The sequence below is a fragment of the Gorilla gorilla genome, chromosome 1 (assembly GCF_029281585.2).
Source record: "Gorilla gorilla gorilla isolate KB3781 chromosome 1, NHGRI_mGorGor1-v2.1_pri, whole genome shotgun sequence".
Taxonomy (NCBI): domain Eukaryota; kingdom Metazoa; phylum Chordata; class Mammalia; order Primates; family Hominidae; genus Gorilla; species Gorilla gorilla.
In genome coordinates, this window is record NC_073224.2 from 95,680,137 (window position 1) to 95,701,345 (window position 21,209).

The following is a 21,209-nucleotide window of genomic DNA, read 5'->3' on the forward strand; positions in this document are numbered from 1 at the left end:
GTGGCCTGTCCTAGCAGGGAAGACTGAGACAAGATTATAAAACAAGCCCAACTTTCAAGGAGTTCACAGGCTACAACTCTTGCCCTGTCCCACAATTTAATACATTTACTGAATCCCTGGCACACAGCAGGCCTCAATCGATGTTTTTTTGACTTGAAGCTTACAATTTAGTTAAGGAGATAAGATGTGCACAAATTATGAGCACATAAGCTATAATAAAAGGACTAGCAAAGGCTGAGGAAGAATAGAAGAAAGATTAATTTGGGGTGGGAGGAGCAGAGAAGGCTTCACGAAGATGTGGCATTTGAGGTCAGCTTTGAAAGATGAAAAAGAGTTTGACAGGTAGAGTTGGTGGGGATGGTGGTGGTAGAAAATCTATACAGAACAACTCTTCCTTATGGCTTCTTTATTCCTCCTTTCTGCCTTCTCCAGATGGAAGGGTCCTATTGCAAAACTTTAAGCTATATTTTTTTCTTCTCCCACGTCTATCTCTATATTTACCTGGTTTTTGTATTAGCCCTAGTCTGCAAGTGATGTTGTCCCTCCTGTTCACTAAATTTTCAGTGGGCTCAGAATATGCCCTCTTCCTCTGGCTATCCCAGGGAGGCCAGGAAGGTTTTGTGTAATTTGGCGGTCACTTTTTATGCATTCAGAATGGAAACACATGGTCTGACAAGGATGTACTTATAGGAATACAGGGCTAGAGTACTTGAAATTAAGATTCTCCTTGCAAAGTCCAGACATGTGGTCTTGTCCAATGACCTTGGAGTAAACTGGGTAAAATGGCCATGGAGAGGGTAGAGAGGAACCTCTCTCCATTCAAGTTGTGCTGCTGCACTTTTGGGACTCCTGGCCAGGAGACAAGGTGTTGAAGCTGAGAGAGGGCCCTGATAGGGAAACCAGGAACCCCTAGGGCTAATTCCTTGGCCACTTCCTTGGCCTCTTATATATGGAGGTGGAGTTAGAGGAGTTACGTAAGTTCTTTCTCAGGGGTCTTTGAACTACTTCCCTACCTCAGGGATAGAGGTGTCTGAGCAAACCATGAGACTAAGTTGTGTGTCCTCTGGCAAGTCCCTCCCCTTCTCTGGGCCTTGGTTTTCTCTTCTGAAGAATGAAGTATACAGCGCAGCACTGACAGACTCCTTCCTCCTCAGTTCTGGCCTTCTCCGATTCTGTGGCTCCAAAGCTGAGACCCTCCAGGAGATCCGGGAACTTGTCAAGGCCCCCAGGAGGTACCAAGGCTAGCTGGGGTGTGGGACGCTTGGGTTCCTTTCTACCCACAAGGTCCTTGCCCCTTTCATCCTGGCCTGGCCTGGTGCCCTGGGCCTCCCTTAGTCCCCACCCTTGCCTCTCCCTTCATAGCCCCTTCCACATACTCGCAGGTAAAGCCTGGAGCTGAGCATGGGACCCCACCGCCCCCACCCAGGTCCTTCCCTCCTTCCCTCCCTCCCTGGCGCCTATTAGCTAGCCCAGGCCATGGGGGCGGTGGCTGCTGAGTCTCCGTGCCAGGCCCAGCCCCCAGAGACGCACCTGTTCTGACCTGCTGAGCAGGTTCCCAGGTTTCTGCCGTCGTTGTTGGCCACAGCGTGGGAAGCAGCTCTGGGGGAGCTTGGAGCTCCCGATCACGGCTTCTTGGGGGTAGCTACGGCTGGGTGGGTAGAAAGGGGCCGGGGCTGGGGCTGGGTCCCCTAGTGGAGACCCAAGTGCGAGAGGCAAGAACTCTGCAGCTTCCTGCCTTCTGGGTCAGTTCCTTATTCAAGTCTGCAGCCGGCTCCCAGGGAGATCTCGGTGGAACTTCAGAAACGCTGGGCAGTCTGCCTTTCAACCATGCCCCTGTCCCTGGGAGCCGAGATGTGGGGGCTTGAGGCCTGGCTGCTGCTGCTGCTACTGCTGGCATCATTTACAGGTAGGACTTGCCTGAACCATCAGGACACTTGCTTCTGAGCCCAACCTGGCACTGACACACATGCACAAACACATAGACACACACGCACGCACACACTTATCCTCCTTTCTTTGACTCTGAACTGAGGAGCCAGTCTCTCTCTCCTACCCCCAGCTTCCAGCAGTGCCCCCAGAAAAGCCAGTATAGCCCTTCCCCTTCTTGTTTCCTCCCAGCCCCCAGGCCAGGTCACTATGTCTGGGATCCCTGACACCTCTGCCAAAGCCTTGCCTAGGCCTGAGCTGTCTTGGGGAATAGACATGGTGACCCAGTGTAGGTGGGCAGGCAGGTGGGACTTGTGAGGATCCTGTTCACCCCAGGGTTTCCTGGAGGTGCCTTGGCCTACCCCCTGGGCTCTGGAACGGCTGCCTGCAACTGGGGCTGACTCAGGGCTCAGCTGGTTTCTGCAGTCATCAGGGTGCAGGAAGCCTGATGCCCAGAGAGTGGATGGGGGATTTCTATTTCCTTCTTTTCTCTCCATGATGTTCTAGAGCACCAGGACTGGGGCACCTGTTGGGGACTATAGGAGAGCGGAGAATGCCCGCCACTCTGACCCCTCCCTTTCCCTGGGCACAATATTAGGTGCCAGGGTGGTAATAAGGGGGTCTAGATGGATGGGGGTCTAAGGAAGGGAACCTTCTAGGTAGGGTGTGGTCCCCATTTGTTCATCTCCTGTTCCCCCATTTTCTTAACTAGATGCCTTGTATTACTTCTCACCTCCTGTCTGTCTAATGCATATAGAGCAAATATGAATTATAGGAATGTATAATCTTCAGAGTGGAGGAGAGTGTGTGTGTGTGTGTGTGCACAGTGAGACCTCAGTGGGATTCCATAGGCTGTTCCTAGGGTAATGAGTAACAGAAATATTTCTCCTTCAAAAGATAGGGCCTGATCTGGACAGGACAGTTTGATTCTCAGGCCCAGGAGCAGTAGCAAGGGAGCCTCTGTTGCCCAGCAAGATCTGGCAGTGATTCCCCTACCTCCATCTCCAGCCAAAGCTTTGAGGAGGGGAATAAGGCCTAGATGTGTGGATTGGTTGAGGTATGGGCTGCTCCAACTCTGATTTTATTATAGGTCATGGGCCCAGCCTCCAGTCGTAGGATACTGAGCTCCTACCCCTGCCATCCCCTCACAGTCCCCTACCACCTGTGTTTTAATTCCCATCTTCCAGATAATCCTTCTCACTTGTTTAGGCCAAAAAGGTGGAGCCTAGTTGCTGGAGTTGGGGAACCAGCAGTCACTTTCCTGTGGGATCTACCCACACCTAAAGAGTGGAGTCATGCCATCTCAGGACTTGGAAGAGATCAAAGAGATCACCACTCCAACTCTCTCATTTTACAGATGAAAAAACTGAGAGAGATAGGCAAGTGAGATCTGCAAGATTACTCAATGTTAGGAGTAGACACACACGCACACACACAAACATCTCTTTCCTTTGACTCTGAACTGAGGAGCCAATCTCTCTCTCCCACCCCCAGCTTCCAGCAGTACCCCCAGAAGAGCCAGTGTAGGCCTTCCCTTTCATGTTCCCTCCCAGCCCCCAGGCCAGGTCACTATGTCTGGAATCCCTGATTACCTCTGCTCAGTGTTAGAAGCATAACCAGGGTTAGTGTCTTGGTGTTCTCACTCTAAGTTCATTGAAGAATAGTACATTTCAGTGCACACTGGGTACAACCTGGATACTAGATGCTGGAGATGCAATGGTGACTGCATCACATGGTTCTTGCCTTCCTTTTCCATGACGGCAAAACTGTTCTTACGAAGAGAAGCCCAGGGAAGGGGACAGGAGACCCCCTTCTAGTTAGACCTCATGCAATGCCTGGCAGTAAGGGAGGAAGCCTGGCTCCAGATTGCCCCAGGCACCTGGTAGGAGGCCACTCTGCTGCTGCTCCAGCTACAACCTGCACAGAGCTGAGGTTGCTCTGGGGGCTGGAGGCTCCTAGCCTGAGGATCAGATGGTCCTACCTCCACTACCACCCCCATTCTGGCTCTTCTGTGTGTAGACTCTCCTTAATAGCTCCTAGGAACCTGGAATGTTTCATGTCTCTGAAAAAATCCTTGGACTGGGAAGTCAGGAGTCTTGGTCCAGATCCTGTTTCTGCTATTAATCTATTTGGTAACCTTAGGCAGCGATGAAACCAGACTTCAGTAGACCAAGAGCTAGGACCAGATGATCTCTATTGACCTTCCAGCTCTGAAATACGATAACTCTGTGATGGTCCAGGCCTGGCTGAAGTGGGGTGCTGGGGTGTTGGAAGGGTCACTGGGTCTGGCTGTGGAGACAGGAGGAGGAAAGGGTTCTGGTCTCATCTCTCAGAGGGTACCAGAGTACCTTTCCCCAGGCCTTCCTGGCCGTACTGCAAATTCACCCCCCACCCAAATCCTGGGCCATTAGAGCTCTGAGCCCCAGGGCCCTGCCCCACCCCTGACAGGGAAAGGAGCCCAGGCTTGGGAGGCGCCTCAGCACCACAGCTCTTTGTCTCTCCTTAATGGGTTGAGTTTCCGGGTGAGGTCTCCTCCCTTCTCCCTCCCCCATCTCTTGCCCTGGGGCTGAGGGACCCAAATCCATGAGACACCCCTCCCTCCATTAGGATCCTAGTCCCTAGCTCTTTGTCGGGTTCAGGAGCCCTGCAGGACCAAAGGGCAAGTGGTGCTCTGCATTCTGAGGTCTGCCTTCTGGGGGTTAGGATCAGCTTTCTGTCTGAGGTTAATTTCCTCGAAAGGGAGGGGCCCATCCTTACTTTTCTACTCCTGTTTACAGAGGGGGGCAGGCCCTTTCGTGTAGGACCTACCCAAACCCAGGGAAGCCAGCAAGGGAGGTGGTGAGAACTGGGAGAATCCCAGGGAAGCCCTGTGACCCCAGTGACCTTGTTCCCACCCTAGTGTTTAAGGAGGCCGGGCCAAGGAGACCCTAGCTACAGAGATGAGGAGGTTAGAGTTCATGATTCCATCAGCCAGACCAGAGCCTCAGGATCTGGGGGTCCTCTAGGCAAAGTGAATGGGGATTAGCTACTCTGGGGCCCAGTGAGGAGCGAATGATTGGATGTTCTAGCCTCCAAAAACTTGCCCTTGCTCTGACCGAAGTCTAGGCAGAGAGAAGGGATGGAGGTGATGTGGGGAACGAAGTCAGAAGGGATAGGAGTAGAGAAGCCTAGGGTCTTAATTTGGGAAGAGAATCTAAATGAGGAGGGGGCCAGGCGTGGTGGCTCATGCCTATAATCCCAGCACTTTGGGAGGCCAAGGCAGGTGAATCCCTTGAGGCCAGGAGTTTGAGACCAGCCTGGGCAACACGGCAAAATCCCGTCTCTACAAAAAATACAAAAGTTAGCCAGGCATGGTAGCATACCTGTGGTCCCAGCTACTTGGGAGGATTGCCTGAATCCAAGGAGACTGAAGTTGCAGTGAGCCATGATCGCGCCACTACACTCTAGCCTGGGTGACAGAGTGAGACTCTGTGTCAAAAAAAAGAAAAAAGAGGAGGCGAAGTTCAGAACTGGGGAGACATCTGCCATGTCTCCTGAAGGAAGGCCGTGGAGAAGGCGGCTGAGGTCACTCTTTCACTGGAACAGGCAGCCTCTGGCCTCAGGAGATTTTCTCATAGTTTTCTGGCCACCCCCACCCCCTTCCCTCTAAATCTGGTGTGTCCTGAGAGCTGGAGTTGAGGCTGTGATTTGGGATGGGGCAGAGCTGGCCATGGTGGGTGGAGGGGCAGCGTGGAGCAGGGGTTAGGATCTCAGGAGTTTGGGAGAAGCTGAATCCTGGTTCTCCCACCCACAGTGTGGCTGTTGTGGTGACTCAGCCAGGCTCAGACTCTGGCTCCGGGGGGTTTAGGGGACTTATCTGTGCTGGGAGCTGTGTCTGGGCCAGAGTGGGGCTGCCTCAAGGCCTGTCCTCCCCATTGTTCTCATCTCCCTTTGTGATTGTGTGGCCCCCCTCCCCAGACACTAATCTGTGGGTGGGCGTTTTGCCCAGGCTGGGAAGCTCTCACTAAGCTGGGGGGCTTAGGACAATGGGGGGTAAGTGACGGAGGTGGATGAAGGCGGAGAGGGAATCTTCTGGTTTTTAAAGTTCCTTAGCACTCCAAGGCCAAGGTTATGGGGCAAAGAGTGGATGGAAAGGGGTTTGCTGGGTTGTTTGTGTCACCTGTCCTGGATGGTGAGCTTCGGTGCGTCCCTCCTAGGTCCTTTCTCACCCCAAACTCGCCCACATACTCCAGCTCTCGGGTGGAGATTGTTGCTGTCAGGTAAGGGGAGGCAGGAGTTAACAAAGGAGCATGAGACCCTAGACAGCCTGGACCCCTCCCCCTAGCCCCAGGCAGGATTCCCCTCACCCCCCCAAACCCACACCAGACAACCCTTACCCAGGCCTGGAGCCAGAGCTGGTTTTTCTGGTGGTGGCAGCAGCAGAGCCCTGACAGAGATTCCCAGGGAGAGGCCTCCTTGGGGGGCCAGAGCTGCTGAGGGGCCCAGGGGAGTGGCTGGGGGTAGTGGTGAGAAGGTTGGCAGTCCTTTTAGTAGGAACTTGAGGAGCAAGGGGAGAGGGAACATTTGTTTTGTTCTGCTGGGGAGTCCTTACTGGCAAGTTCCCATCACCTGGAGGGACAGTGACCTCATCTCTGGGTACTTCCACCTTGAGCCTGAGATGAACATGTCTTCAAGTCTTGGGGTAAGGTGGGGAAGGATGCTGGGGGTGACATTCCAGGCAGGATGCAGAGGCAAAGGCTCACAGCCACATACCACTGACCAAGGGCAGCTGAGACAGAGAGACATGTGGAAGCCAAGATAAACCGACAGCAAAATATTTACTATGTGTGCAGAGTTCCGCGAGACAAGAATGCACTCCATGCATACAGAGGGTGTGACACGCACACGGAATCATGTGTGCACACACATTCACACATACTAATACACAGCTCTTCCCTCTGGACACAGACAAGTAAGTACGTATATGCCCCTAAGATAAGACATGAACACATATATGTGCCAAACACCCACCAGTTTATGCAAGGAGATAGCCTCACATGCGTTTGAACCAGCACTAAGATTGGCCAGGCCCTCAGCCACAGCTCCCCATACACAAAAAACTCATACTTACTCCCTCCCTCCTTCTCACAGACCCACCTCTAGGATCCCCTACATTCACACCTGTAAGTCCCAGCAGGGGATACTGATGGAGAAAGGCCCCTCATAAAGAAAAGATACTTCCTTAAAGATGCTCTTGATGGCTGGGTGTCAGCAAGTGCCAGCCTCAGTTTCCCCTCCTGAGATCAGAGGCCAGGCTCACATAGGAAGGAAAGTTGAGACCCAGGCATAGGGTGGGGAAGAGCCAGCCAGCCCAAACCTGGAATGGAGGGCCTGTCTGGGAGCGGGCGGGGTACACAAAGGGCTGGGCTCCAAAGAGGCCCATGGGGGCCTGGCCAGGGTGGGGGAGGCCAAGGGCAGGGATCCCGTCTGGCCAGTTGGGCCTGTTCTCTCCCTTGCGCAAGGTGGTGGTGGCTGTGGCTAGGCTTGCTGCTGTGAGGCAGCTTCTGAGTCACCAAGGCTCCTGACCAGCGTCCTGGTACTCCAGGGAGGAGGGGTGGGAGGGTCAGAGGGAGGAGTGTCCAACCAGCCGGAGTCCACCAGCCTCAGTAAACAATTTGCAACAGAAGGGTCCCTGGGCTTGGCCTGGCCTGGCCACCACATGCCCTCAAGGTGACCTCACCAGTCAGGCAATGTGTCTCCTTTGGTCTGATGACATCATCATGCTGACGCCAGGCTGACACTGGGTGGAGGAGAGAAGGAGGAGGCAGTCCTGGCCTGCCCTGGCCTGGAAACCTGGACTTCTGGGTCTGTTTAGACAAGGACAGGGATTCTAGGGCCCAAATTCTATTTTCTCTTCTCTTGTACCCTAGGGTGGTAGGGGGGTACGCAGCTGGAGGAGGGTGTTGCCTCAGGCTGAGATGTTCCTACTAAGTAGTGGATTTAGAACAATGAGGATCTGTGGGAGATATCCAGAAGGGAATTTCCTGTTTTACTGGGTTCCTCGGTCTGTGAAGCTTCAGTTCGTCCCGTAGGGGTGGGGATCGTGGACTCACAGGTGAGAACATGGAGGACTGAGATTCAGGCATGCGCTGGGTATCTAATGCCTGCTGTACCCTCAGAAGGTATTTTCCAAGGGAAATATAGGTGATTAGTGGTGGGGAGGCAGCAGGTGGTTGGCTAGTATAGGAATAGGGATGGAAAATATGCCATCTGATATTGTCTCAGAAATAGTCTTTAGAAAGGTTTGAGTGTCCTAATGGGGCAGGTCTTGGGATCCCTGTGACCTTCACAGACACCATCGTTTGAAGCAGAGGATATGTTGTGCTGGAGATCCCCTACCCACGCTCACTCACAGCCCTTCCTTGGCAGCCCTGTCCTTTCCAGTGCCAGGAGGAGAAGAAGCCTGGGAGGGGTGCGGGTGGTTAGCTGGACTCCCAGGCTGGGCTGGGTGGGACCAACATTAGCTTAGGCAGGTCAGGGCTCTGGTATCTGGCCCTGCAGGTCTATCCTGTCCCATCTGGGCCCTCTCAGCACCCAACAGCATCCTTCTTCCCTCTCCTTCTGGTAGCAGGGCCACAGGAACCCCTTCCTGTGCTCTATGTGCTGCCTCACTAAAACTCTCTGATCCATTCTGGTGGGGCTTCATTTCCTCCCTCCATGCCTGCCTCCTTCCATCCCTATTTTTTTCCTCTGTCCAGTCTGGAGGTGCTCCCTTTGGCAGTGAACCCAATTAGCTAGCCCAGCCTATCCTGCCTCCACCCCAAGGTTACCATGTAATGTTCCTCCCTGGCCAGCCCAATGCTTGTTCCTCTTCATTTTTTTTGGTGGTGGTGGGGGGGGGGGGGGATGGTGTCTTGCTTTGTTGCCCAAGCTGGAGGTCAGTGGCATGATCTTAGCTCACTGCAACCTCCACCTCCTGGGTTCACCAGTTCTCCTACGTCAGCCTCCCGAGTAGCTGGGACTACAGGCGCCCGCCACCACACCCATCCAATTTTTTTATTTTTAGTAGAGACAGGGTTTCACCATTTTGGCCAGGCTGGTCTCAAACTCCTGACCTCAGGTGATCTGCCTGCCTCAGCTTCCCAAAGTGCTGGGATTAGGGTGTGAGCCACTGTGCCCAGCCTGTTCCTCCTCATTCTACACTTTCCTTCTGTCTCTCTCATTTATTAATTCACCTGTTCATTCATTCACTTGGTCAATAAATGTTGACGGAACCCACATACCTCTGAGCACTAAATCAGAAACAATGGTTCCAATGGTGATGTGAGGCCCAGAAAATAGGGATAAAGTGCTGTGACGGGAATGAAAGCAGGGTGCTGGGGAGCACAGAGGAAGGGCACCTAATGCTGCCTGGGGTGGGGGTGGGAGGAGGGAGGACTCCTGCTGGAAATGATGTCTAAGCAGAGTCTTAAATGATGAGTAGGCACTACCAGACATAGGGAGGAGGGCATTCCAGGCAGGGGGTACGGTGTGAGCAGAGGTGAGGAACAACAAGGTGTGTGGCTTGCTGGGCAGAGGCAGGGACAACACACTGTTGGGGGTTGCTGGGGCACGCGTTCCAAGGCAAGGAGCTCCTGCCATCCCAGCATGTTCCTTTGCTCTGTCCCCAGGCTCCAATCCCCATATTTCACTTTTGATTCCATGACTCCAAATTTATTTCTTCCCAACAATGAACATCCTCAGGCCCTGTCTCCCTCATAAGTTACTCATCCTAGAAATTTAGGAGCTGCCTTTGAGTCTTTCCTCTCCTTCATCTCTCTTTCTGGTCAGTGACCAAATCCCTGTCAAATCTCCCCCCAGAACTGTCCCCTCCTCTCCACCCTAGCACTACTGCACCCAGGCTGCAGCTGCAGCCTTCAGTGACTGCCCCTCACCACTTGCTCATGGCACTCCCTGGCTAAGGAACCTTCAGTGACTCCCCATTTCCTCTTGACCAAGTCTGAATTCCTTTGCTGGTATGGAAGTTCCCCAGTGATTTGGCCCCACCCTGTCCCAACCATATTTTCCACTCCTGCTCAACACACACACCCTGTCTTAGGCTGGGTCCTCTCCTCTTTGCTTCCTAAACAAGCCACCTTCTCCATCTCCTTGGTGTTTGCTCACCGTGGTCCCTGACTTAGAATTCCTTTCTAGGCCTCTCTCCCTCCTAATCCTACCCAACTCATGCATGGGGCCCTCCCAAATGATTCAGTCCCATAGTGATTGCCCCATCCCACAGTTGGCCTGTAACACACCCCTGAGCACTAAATCAGAAACCATCATCACATGTTTCCATATATGTCTCCATATGTATCTCTTGCTCCTGAGCAGAACTCAAGTCCCATGAGAGCAGGGAGTGGATCCTTATTTGCAGATAAGGTAACATGATGGATAGTTCTGATTCCAGAATCCCTGAGGGCTTCATTAATATGCTAAATACTAGCCCTTTGTACTAGCCCTTTGTCCCTTGTCCTCCGATTCCGGCTTACAATTCTGACCCGGTTGTTGTGTGTCTGCCCTGATCTCATCTCTCTGGGCCTCTGACCTGGGCCCTTTCTGTCTTTAGTGGCTTGCTCATTCCTGCCTCTGAGCCTTGGTTCATGCCTTTCCTCCCACATGGAACACTTCCTGCGCTATGGGAATCCAGGTCTCTCATCTTCAAGCCATGAAAAGAATGTTCCAAAGGGCCTACTGAATAGACCCTTCCTGCCCTATGTGCCCCATTCCAGACACCAACAGTTTTGGATTCTTGCCGTGGCTCCCGGCCACACTTTCTGAAACTATCCACTTTTTCCCGGTTGGTGGGTTGAACCTCCTCTGAAAGTTTGTTCATGGCTTTCCCTGTTTCTTTGTGCATAAATTCCATTTCCCTGATGACCGTGAACTCCCTGAGGGCAGAGGCTGGGTCTCCTGTTCTGTTACAGCCTCCCACCTTGCAACTGCTCAGGATACAATCCTAGGCTGCAAGAGGGTGTGAGCCTTCCATAAATCGTCTGTGTGGCCTTAGGCAAGCCACTTCCTCTCTCTGGGTCTCAGTTTCCTCATCTGTTAAATGGTGATAATAACGCCTACCTCTTGGGAATGTTTTGTAGATTTAATAAGATAATGAACTGAATGTGCTTTGCAAGCCCAAATGCTCCAGGAGTTCCGGTCACCTTTGCTGTCATTATCATTATGACTGTGCTCCCCCAGCTCTGGCAGCACCCCTAATGGTGGCTGTCCCTCTCTGCCCCCTGCAGGCCGGTGCCCCGCGGGTGAGCTGGAGACCTCAGACGTGGTAACTGTGGTGCTGGGCCAGGACGCAAAACTGCCCTGCTTCTACCGAGGGGACTCCGGCGAGCAAGTGGGGCAAGTGGCATGGGCTCGGGTGGACGCGGGCGAAGGCGCCCAGGAACTAGCGCTACTGCACTCCAAATACGGGCTTCATGTGAGCCCGGCTTACGAGGGCCGCGTGGAGCAGCCGCCGCCCCCACGCAACCCCCTGGACGGCTCAGTGCTCCTGCGCAACGCAGTGCAGGCGGACGAGGGCGAGTACGAGTGCCGGGTCAGCACCTTCCCCGCCGGCAGCTTCCAGGCGCGGCTGCGGCTCCGAGTGCTGGGTAAGCGGGGATCTCTGGGTATGGTCTGAGCCGCTGTGGATGCAGGGGGAAGCAGAGATGGGGACTGCAGAGATGGATGGGGCCGAGGTAGAACAGGAATAAAAAGTGGGGTCATGTTCAGGTGAGGGAGCTTCATCCAGCTAGCTATCCTCGCACCCAATCCAGAAATTCTCTCCAAGTAACCCCAAAAGCTGGGGAAGAATCCATTTATTAGGAAGTTCTTCCTTCCGACGACATGAAACTCCCTCTGTTACTTTTGCCCTGTGGCAATATGGCACTGGCTTATTCTTTAATGCACAACAACCTTTCCAAAAGCAGAGGCCCTTTGTCATGCCCCACCCAAATCTACTCTTCTCCAAGCTAAACTTACTGGTTGCTGTCACAGTGTCAGCTTACTGGTTGCTGACACTGGTTGCTGAGGCAATTTCAAAGCCTCTCTCACCATCCTGTGCTCCATGGTATTTTTTACAATGTGGGTCCTGAATGTGAACACAGGCCCAGCAATGGTGTGGCCATACACGATCAGAGGAGCTAATACCTTCCTTGATATGGACCTTCAGTGAATGTGGTCTGAGATCACAATCGCTTTTTTTATTTTTTGAGACAGAGTCTCGCTCTGTCGCCCAGGCTGGAGTGCATTGGCACGATCTCGGCTCACTGCAAGCTCCGCCTCCCGGGTTCACGCCATTCCCCTGCCTCAGCCTCCCGAGTAGCTGGGTCTACAGGCGCCCACCACCACGCCCAGTTAATTTTTGTGTATTTTTAGTAGAGACAAGGTTTCACCGTGTTAGCCAGGATGGTCTCGATCTCCTGACCTCGTGATCCGCTCGTCTTGGCCTCCCAAAGTGCTGGGATTACAGGCGTGAGCCACCGCGCCCAGCCACAATCACTTTTTAAACCATCACTTTATATTGTGGGCGCTTGTGGTGAACTCTGGACTTATGGTCAAGTTAAGTCTTTTCCATTCTGTGTTAATATTTTGAAGGTAAAAATAAAGGTTTTTGGCTGGGTGAGGTGGCTCATGCCCTGTAATCCCAGCACTTTGGGAGGCTGAGGTGGGCAGATCACCTGATGTCAGGAGTTCGAGACCAGCCTGGCCAACATGGTGAAACCCCATCTCTACTAAAAATAGAAAAATCAGCTGGGTGTGGTGGTGCGCACCTGTAATCCCAGCTACTCAGGAGGCTGAGGCAGGAGAATTGCTTGAACCCAGGAGGCGGAGATTGCAGTGAGCCGAGATCATGCCACTGCACTCCACCCTGGGCGACAGACAGAGGCTCAGTCTCACAAGTAGATACATACATAAATAAATACATACATAAAATAAAGGTTTTTATAGTTTCCCTTTATTCACATATAAGTTAATAACATCAGCCTTGGAGTAAAAATAAAAACCCAAGTGTAAATCTAGGCTTTGTCACCTAATAGCTGATGAGTTGGGACAGTCACTTAACTTCCTTGTGCTTTGGTTTCCTCATCTGGAAAATAGAGATAATAATACCTAACTCACTGTTTGTTGACAGAATTTGAGATAACATTTATAAGGTATTTAGCATAATAGTTGACACATAGCAAATGCTTACTAGATGGTGGTTATTATTATTAGGTAGATGATATCTGGTTAGTTTTTTAATTACTTCATTATTTTATTTTTTAAAATAACCTATGTTCATTGTAAAAAATTCGCACAGTAGAGAAGGATACAAAGTCACCTGAATTTCTACCATTCATCTGCGTCTCCATGAAATAAGAGAAGGAAAGGGGGCCTGAAAGTTTGTACTTGTGCAAGACTGAAATGCGACGAGTGGGGGCCTCCTGACAGGGATTGTGCAGACCTGTGACCCCTGCCTTTCCCCATTTGCAGTGCCTCCCCTGCCCTCACTGAATCCTGGTCCAGCACTGGAAGAGGGCCAGGGCCTGACCCTGGCAGCCTCCTGCACAGCTGAGGGCAGCCCAGCCCCCAACGTGACCTGGGACACGGACGTCAAAGGCACAACGTCCAGCCGTTCCTTCAAGCACTCCCGCTCTGCTGCCGTCACCTCAGAGTTCCACTTGGTGCCTAGCCGCAGCATGAATGGGCAGCCACTGACTTGTGTGGTGTCCCATCCTGGCCTGCTCCAGGACCAAAGGATCACCCACATCCTCCACGTGTCCTGTAAGTACTTGGATGCTTGGGTAGGGAGGCCCAAGGGGTACTCAGCAGATTGGTGAGATGCCATAGGTCCCTGAGCCATGCCAGGCTGGCCAGCCTGTGTCCTGGAGGCTATAGTATGTGACAGAGCACTAGTCCAAATGTAGAAGACCTGGAGCCCGATCCCAGAGGATAGACCTCTCTGAGCTTCTGTGTCCTTATCTTTACAAAGGAGATTGCCTTGTTTCACAGGGTTGTTGGGAGAATCAATTAGAAACATGGAATTGAAAGCACTTTCTAAAATATTAGGTAGGATTTGGAAATAGATAAACTTAGACAAGCCCTAGTTCTACTTACCAGCTGTTATTCAATCTTGTTAGGCTTCATTTTCTTCATCAGCAAAATGGGTATAATTATTCATAACTCATATCAACTTTAGAGGGTTTTGATGGGAATTAGAAACTATGAACGCAGAGCAACTCACACAGTGCTTAGCGCTTGAAGGCGCTTGGTAAATGGTAGATACTGTTTTCCCAGTGCTAGATTTCAAGCCTCTGGAGGGGATGACTGTCAGCATTTGGCTCAAAGCAGGTCCTCAACAAATGTTTGTTGAAGAAATGAATGAACTAGTAGGATTGTTACACCTTTGAAAAATCAGGCAACATTTATTCAGCACCTGTTCTATGACTAGCACTATGCTAGGCAACACAGGACATCCAGAAAATGTGTGATGGATCACTACCTTGAGGGACTTATGGTCTCATTGTACAGGTAAACCAATACAGACTCTCTGAGCTTAGAGAGGGGAGGGAACAGTGTGGCCAGGAGCTGTCAGCAGGGTGGGGCTGAGCTAGGTTTGGCAGCAGATGAGTAGGATGGAGAAGGGCAAAGGGAGGGTATTTCAGGCAGGGTGGGGTGGGGGCAGGGCCCTTTGAGGTACCACATGATCAAAGGCATCATTCCCATTCTTTCTCCTCCCACTTCCCATTCCAGTCCTTGCTGAGGCCTCTGTGAGGGGCCTTGAAGACCAAAATCTGTGGCACATTGGCAGAGAAGGAGCTATGCTCAAGTGCCTGAGTGAAGGGCAGCCCCCTCCCTCATACAACTGGACACGGTAAGGGCCCGAGCCTGGGGAAGGCCTAACTTGAGACTAGGTTCCTCCCCTCTCAGGGCCAGGATATACCACTATGGAATGGGACAATATATTCTGAGTCCCCAAATAATTTGGGGTATGTGTTCAGATCTCTTGTATTATTATACTCATCATACAAGAATATGTATGGTCACCAAATATTATTGGCTTGCCCAGGGAATCTAAGATACATGGTCATTAGTAGGGAATAAATGGATAAGCCCTTAAATTTTTTGTCTTTTATTTTATTTATTTTAGTTTTGAGATGGAGTCTTGCTCTGTCGCCAGGCTGGAGTGCAGTGGCATGATCTCGGCTCACTGAAACCTCCACCTCCTGGGTTCAAGCAGTTCTCCTGCCTCAGCCTCCTGAGTAGCTGGGATTACAGGTGCGCGCCACCACCCCCAGCTAATTTTTGTATTTTTAGTAGAGACAGGGTTTCACCATGTTGGCCAGGCTGGTCTCAATCTCTAGACCTTGTGATCTGCCCACCTTGGCCTCCCAAAGTACTGGGATTACAGGCGTGAGCCACCACGCCCAGCCCTTGTCTTTTATTTTTATTTTTTTGAGATGGAGTTTCACTCTGTTGCCCAGGCTGGAGTGCAGTGTTGCGATCTTGGCTCACTGCAACCTCTGCCTGCCAGGTTCAAGAGATTCTCCTGCCTCAGCCTCCCAAGTAGCTGAGATTACAGGTGTGTGCCAGCATGCCCAGCTAGTTTTTTGTATTTTTAGTAGAGATGGGCTTTCACCATGTTGACCACGCTGGTCTCGAACTGCTGACCTCAGGTGATCCGCCAGCCTCGGCCTCCCAAAGTGCTGGAATTATAGGCGTGAGCCACCATGCCTGGCCTTGTCTAACTTTTAAATTGTGAAATATAACACAATATTTCGATATTAATATTTTATATATTTATGTGAGTGCATAAAATGGACAAGACAGCTGTGCCTTTTTCTAATTGTTGTTAAGCCAACACTCCTATAACCACCACGATATTGCTAGCACCTCAAAAACACCCACTACCTCCAGTTCCCTCAAGGCATCCTTGGCCTTTTTCCAAGATCTGAAATATCTAGAGAGTCAGGGAGAGGTTGGGTACACATGTGTGTGAGCCCATCATGGGCATGTTCTCACATGTGAGCATATGAGCGATGCATGTGGCCTTGTGCCTGGGGCTATGTTTGTGTATCCTGCCATGCAACATCACGGGTGTTGGAGCAGGCGGTCACATTTTCCAATTACCTCTACACCCAGCTAGGAGTGGAGTGTCCTGTTGTGTGGACTTTATAACATGTGTACCTGGTACCCAGTGTTGGATGACGTGATGCCTGTGGAAGCATGTGCGATGGCACACGTGTGGATCTTCCCCGGGTGTGTGTGTGGGGTGCCCAGGTCAGGCTGGGCAGCAGGGAGAAAGGACCTCTGCCTAGACCTGCCTGGTGGAGGGAGGGGCACCGTGGGAACAGCCGGCGGCTCTGGGTGACGTCATGGGGGTGGAGGGTGGAGAGCTGTCTGGACACGTTGGGTGGTGGTGGCTTCAGCCCTTCCCGGCTGGCACCCTTCAGCTTCCCTGTCTTCCAGGCTGGATGGGCCTCTGCCCAGTGGGGTACGAGTGGATGGCGACACTTTGGGCTTTCCCCCACTGACCACTGAGCACAGCGGCATCTACGTCTGCCATGTCAGCAATGAGTTCTCCTCAACGGATTCTCAGGTCACTGTGGATGTTCTTGGTAAGCACTGGAGCAGAAGGGACAAGGGACCTGGGCCAAGGGCTTGGTGGGGGCAGCAGGAAGCAAGACAGAGACAGTGAATTGGGAAAGTGTTTATTCAGAGGGGGCTGGGCTGTGTGTCTTGCAGAGAATCAAACTGAGGTGTGGTTTTAGATGTTTTGCGGGGGAGCTGTGACGTCTGGGGTGGGTTGTGGCTGCAGGCTTCCACCTCAGACAGTGGCCTGTCTCCAGCAGACCCCCAGGAAGACTCTGGGAAGCAGGTGGACCTAGTGTCAGCCTCGGTGGTGGTGGTGGGTGTGATCGCCGCACTCTTGTTCTGCCTTCTGGTGGTGGTGGTGGTGCTCATGTCCCGATACCATCGGCGCAAGGCCCAGCAGATGACCCAGAAATAGTGAGTACTGGGCACTCCTGGGTGGGTAGAACTAAGCTGAGAACAAAGAAGAGGATAGCAGGAGGTGGGCCAGGACCGAGGAGACTGGATAGGCTGAAAACTGAGGAGTTTCAGACTAGAGGTGGGCAGGGTCTTTCTAGGGCGGAGGAGGAGCTAAGGGTCTGGAGCACAGATGGAGCACTCAATCCTTCCACCTTAGTGAGGCTCAGATCCATGTGCCTGGATGTTGCCAAGTATGCACATGCACACAGCACACACATGCTCTTCAGCCGCACTGCCACCTGCAGCCACACACTCACACTTGCAGGGCCAGCACGGCACCCACACCCTCCAGGCCTGTCTCACTAGGCTCAGCCAGGATAGGCTCACCTTGGGAGGCTACCACTACCCTCAGCTCCTGACAAGGGTGTGTCTTTCCCAGTGAGGAGGAGCTGACCCTGACCAGGGAGAACTCCATCCGGAGGCTGCATTCCCATCACACGGACCCCAGGAGCCAGGTGTGTGCCAAGGTTGGGTGTATGCATGCAGGGGTGTGGTCGCATTGGGGTCTGCTTGTGCCTGGGCCCCTCTGCAGACCAGGAGCACAGCTCTCTGCTGGGTCAGCCACTGACTCACAGCTGGGGTTGGCCGGGGTAGAGTTGAGAGGGTGTAGCTGCTTTGGGTCTGCTAGGGCTGCTCCAGAAGGCCCCCTTCAGCATTGGCCTAGGGCCTTCTCTGGGAAGCCACCATCAGTTCTGCTTCCAGGGTGGGTTTGTGGTTGCAGTGGGGAAATGAGGATGTTCGTTTCCAGGAGAGAATGGACCTGTTGGGTTGGGGGACAGGCAAGTAGGGAGGAGGCTGGTGGAGGACAAGAGGGGAAGAGGCTGAGGGGAGGAGGCTGAGCCCTGTTCTAACTGCCCCGTGTCTGGGCCCTGCAGCCGGAGGAGAGTGTAGGGCTGAGAGCCGAGGGCCACCCTGATAGTCTCAAGGACAACAGTAGCTGCTCTGTGATGGTGAGGCCCCCGGCCCCACCGGTGTCCCCACCACTCTCCTCGGGCCCCTGTCCTGGTCCCAGATATGGTGCGTCAGCAGCCCCCTTACCAGTCCCTCTTTCCTTAGCCCTGGCTCATGCAGCCCAGCACCGCATCTCTGCTACATCTTTGTTCTCCCGTCTCCCTCTCCCCATGCCTAACACTTGTTCCTGGTCCCCGATCTCTGGGCCCCTATGCTTCTGAGGCAACCGTTACCCCTGCTTATGCCTGGCCTCTGATCCCACCATGACCCAGCCATGCCCCACCATGTCCAGCTGCTCTGCCTTTGTTCCTGACTTGCCCTTTGCCCTTGGTCTCCAGAGTGAAGAGCCCGAGGGCCGCAGTTACTCCACGCTGACCACGGTGAGGGAGATAGAAACACAGACTGAACTGCTGTCTCCAGGCTCTGGGCGGGCCGAGGAGGAGGAAGATCAGGATGAAGGCATCAAACAGGCCATGAACCATTTTGTTCAGGAGAATGGGACCCTACGGGCCAAGCCCACGGGCAATGGCATCTACATCAATGGGCGGGGACACCTGGTCTGACCCAGGCCTGCCTCCCTTCCCTAGGCCTGGCTCCTTCTGTTGACATGGGAGATTTTAGCTCATCTTGGGGGCCTCCTTAAACACCCCCATTTCTTGCGGAAGATGCTCCCCATCCCACTGACTGCTTGACCTTTACCTCCAACCCTTCTGTTCATCGGGAGGGCTCCACCAATTGAGTCTCTCCCACCATGCATGCAGGTCACTGTGTGTGTGCATGTGTGCCTGTGTGAGTGTTGACTGACTGTGTGTGTGTGGAGGGGTGACTGTGTCCGTGGAGGGGTGACTGTGTCCGTGGAGGGGTGACTGTGTCCGTGGTGTGTATTATGCTGTCATATCAGAGTCAAGTGAACTGTGGTGTATGTGCCACGGGATTTGAGTGGTTGCGTGGGCAACACTGTCAGGGTTTGGCGTGTGTGTCATGTGGCTGTGTGTGACCTCTACCTGAAAAAGCAGGTATTTTCTCAGACCCCAGAGCAGTATTAATGATGCAGAGGTTGGAGGTGAGAGGTGGAGACTGTGGCTCAGACCCAGGTGTGCAGGCATAGCTGGAGCTGGAATCTGCCTCCGGTGTGAGGGAACCTGTCTCCTACCACTTCGGAGCCATGGGGGCAAGTGTGAGGCAGCCAGTCCCTGGGTCAGCCAGAGGCTTGAACTGTTACAGAAGCCCTCTGCCCTCTGGTGGCCTCTGGGCCTGCTGCATGTACATATTTTCTGTAAATATACATGCGCCGGGAGCTTCTTGCAGGAATACTGCTCCAAATCACTTTTAATTTTTTTCTTTTTTTTTCTTGCCCTTTCCATTAGTTGTATTTTTTATTTATTTTTATTTTTATTTTTTTTTAGAGATGGAGTCTCACTATGTTGCTCAGGCTGGCCTTGAACTCCTGGGCTCAAGCAGTCCTCCTGCCTCAGCCTCCCTAGTAGCTGGGACTTTAAGTGTACACCACTGTTCCTACTTTGAATCCTTTACAAAGAGAAAAAAAAAATTAAAGAAAGCCTTTAGATTTATCCAATGTTTACTACTGGGATTGCTTAAAGTGAGGCCCCTCCAACACCAGGGGGTTAATTCCTGTGATTGTGAAAGGGGCTCCTTCCAAGGCATCTTCATGCAGACGGCCCCTTGGGAGGGCACCTGAGAGCTGGTGGAGTCTGGAATTAGGAATGTGAGCCTCGTGGTTACTGGGTAAGGTAAAGTTGCATCCACCGTTGTTTGTGATACCTTGGGGAGTTGCTTGGACCTGGTGACAAGGGCTCCTGTTCAATGGTGGTGTTGGGGAGAGAGAGAGCAGTGATTATAGACCGAGAGAGTAGGAGTTCAGGCGAGGTGAAGGAGGTGCTGGGGGTGAGAATGTCGCCTTTCCCCCTGGGTTTTGGATCACTAATTCAAGGCTCTTCTGGATGTTTCTCTGGGTTGGGGCTGGAGTTCAATGAGGTTTATTTTTAGCTGGCCCACCCAGATACACTCAGCCAGAATACCTAGATTTAGTACCCGAACTCTTCTTAGTCTGAAATCTGCTGGATTTCTGGCCGAAGGGAGAGGCTCCCATCCTTCGTTCCCCAGCCAGCCTAGGACTTCGAATGTGGAGCCTGAAGATCTAAGATCCTAACATGTACATTTTATGTAAATATGTGCATATTTGTACATAAAATGATATTCTGTTTTTAAATAAACAGACAAAACTTGTTCTGTTTGGCTCCTGTCTTGCCCCTTGAACTGTGTAAGCTCTGAGTCACATACTCTCTGTCTCGGTACCATCCTTTCTGTAGTCCCAAGTAGGGGAAGACTTAGGATGCCTGTAGCTGGGAGGGAAAGGGAAAGAATTGGCCTCCACAAGGCCTTTGGCCATCTCTGAGAGTCCCCTGGTAGGAAAGTGGAGCTAAGAACCCTTTCGAGGATGGCCAGTACCTTAGTTTGCAAAGTGTTTTAAATTCCCTTTTTTTTTTTTTTTGAGATGAAGTCTCACTTTGTCACCCAGGCTGGAGTGCAGTGGCACCATCTCAGCTCACTGCAACCTCTGACTCCCAGGTTCAAGCGATTCTCTCACCTCAGCCTCCCGTGTAGCTGGGATTACAGGCACCCGTCACCATGCTCAGTTAGTTTTTGTATTTTTAGTAGAGACAGGGTTTCACCATGTTGGCCAAGCTGGTCTCGAACTCCTGACCTCAGGTGATTCACCCGCCTCAGCCTCCCAAAGTGCTGGGATTACAGGCGTGAGCCACTGCGCCCAGCCTGAATTCCTTATTGTACTGGAGACTCAACAACAGCTATGTGAAATAGGCAGCAGTGTACCCTTTTTTACAGGTAAAGAAACTGAAACTCAAGTTAAATGAGTTTTACAGACTCTTAGAGGTGGGAGGATTTAAAGGTCCTCTAGTCTGCTCCCTTCATTTTCCTAGGTGTGGAAACTGAGGCTCAGTGAAGTAATGTGATTTGACTGTGGTGCTAGATCCATCAGAGGCAGAACCCAGGCATCTTCCCTTGTGAGTGTGCTTTTTACAGCCCTGTGTCAACTTGCTCCCAGGCAAGCCCCAGGTCTCTACCTTGGACCCAAGAATTCTGGTCTCTAAGGGAGTCGGTCACCTGCTCACACCACAGACACCATCACCCCACCCCAGGGCTCTGACATCACCTCCCCTGACCAATGAATGAAGTCCAAGCAATGGGTGAGGATGTGAATGTCAGCTACCTCCCCCACCCTAGGCCCTGTGGTTGCAAAGATGCTCTAACAG

The 21,209-nt window shown here is 52.3% G+C and overlaps 1 protein-coding gene and 1 long non-coding RNA gene across 4 annotated transcripts; one reads left to right on the plus strand and one right to left on the minus strand.

The window, feature by feature from the left end:
• Positions 1 to 391: 391 nt before the first annotated feature.
• On the minus strand, positions 392 to 7,289 carry LOC129527398 (uncharacterized). Its single transcript, XR_008672349.2, has 3 exons — positions 6,303 to 7,289; positions 6,086 to 6,178; positions 392 to 4,215 (listed from the first exon to the last, which is right to left on the minus strand). It is a non-coding gene; the product is annotated as an uncharacterized lncRNA (long non-coding RNA).
• On the plus strand, positions 1,566 to 20,163 carry NECTIN4 (nectin cell adhesion molecule 4). 3 transcript variants are annotated; one of them, XM_019025494.4, is made up of 9 exons: positions 1,566 to 1,906; positions 11,184 to 11,543; positions 13,408 to 13,698; positions 14,668 to 14,788; positions 16,384 to 16,532; positions 16,767 to 16,923; positions 17,345 to 17,420; positions 17,841 to 17,915; positions 18,255 to 20,163. In XM_019025494.4, the coding sequence occupies exons 1-9, from the start codon at positions 1,828 to 1,830 to the stop codon at positions 18,477 to 18,479; spliced, it is 1,533 nt and encodes a 510-aa protein (XP_018881039.1). In that variant the 5' UTR covers positions 1,566 to 1,827; the 3' UTR covers positions 18,480 to 20,163. The 3 variants fall into 3 exon arrangements, with proteins under 3 accessions (XP_018881039.1, XP_063549704.1, XP_055220026.1); XM_063693634.1 differs by having other exon boundaries at positions 1,593 to 1,906; positions 17,841 to 17,982; positions 18,255 to 18,315; XM_055364051.2 differs by lacking the exon at positions 17,841 to 17,915 and having other exon boundaries at positions 1,593 to 1,906; positions 18,255 to 20,160.
• Positions 20,164 to 21,209: the final 1,046 nt, after the last annotated feature.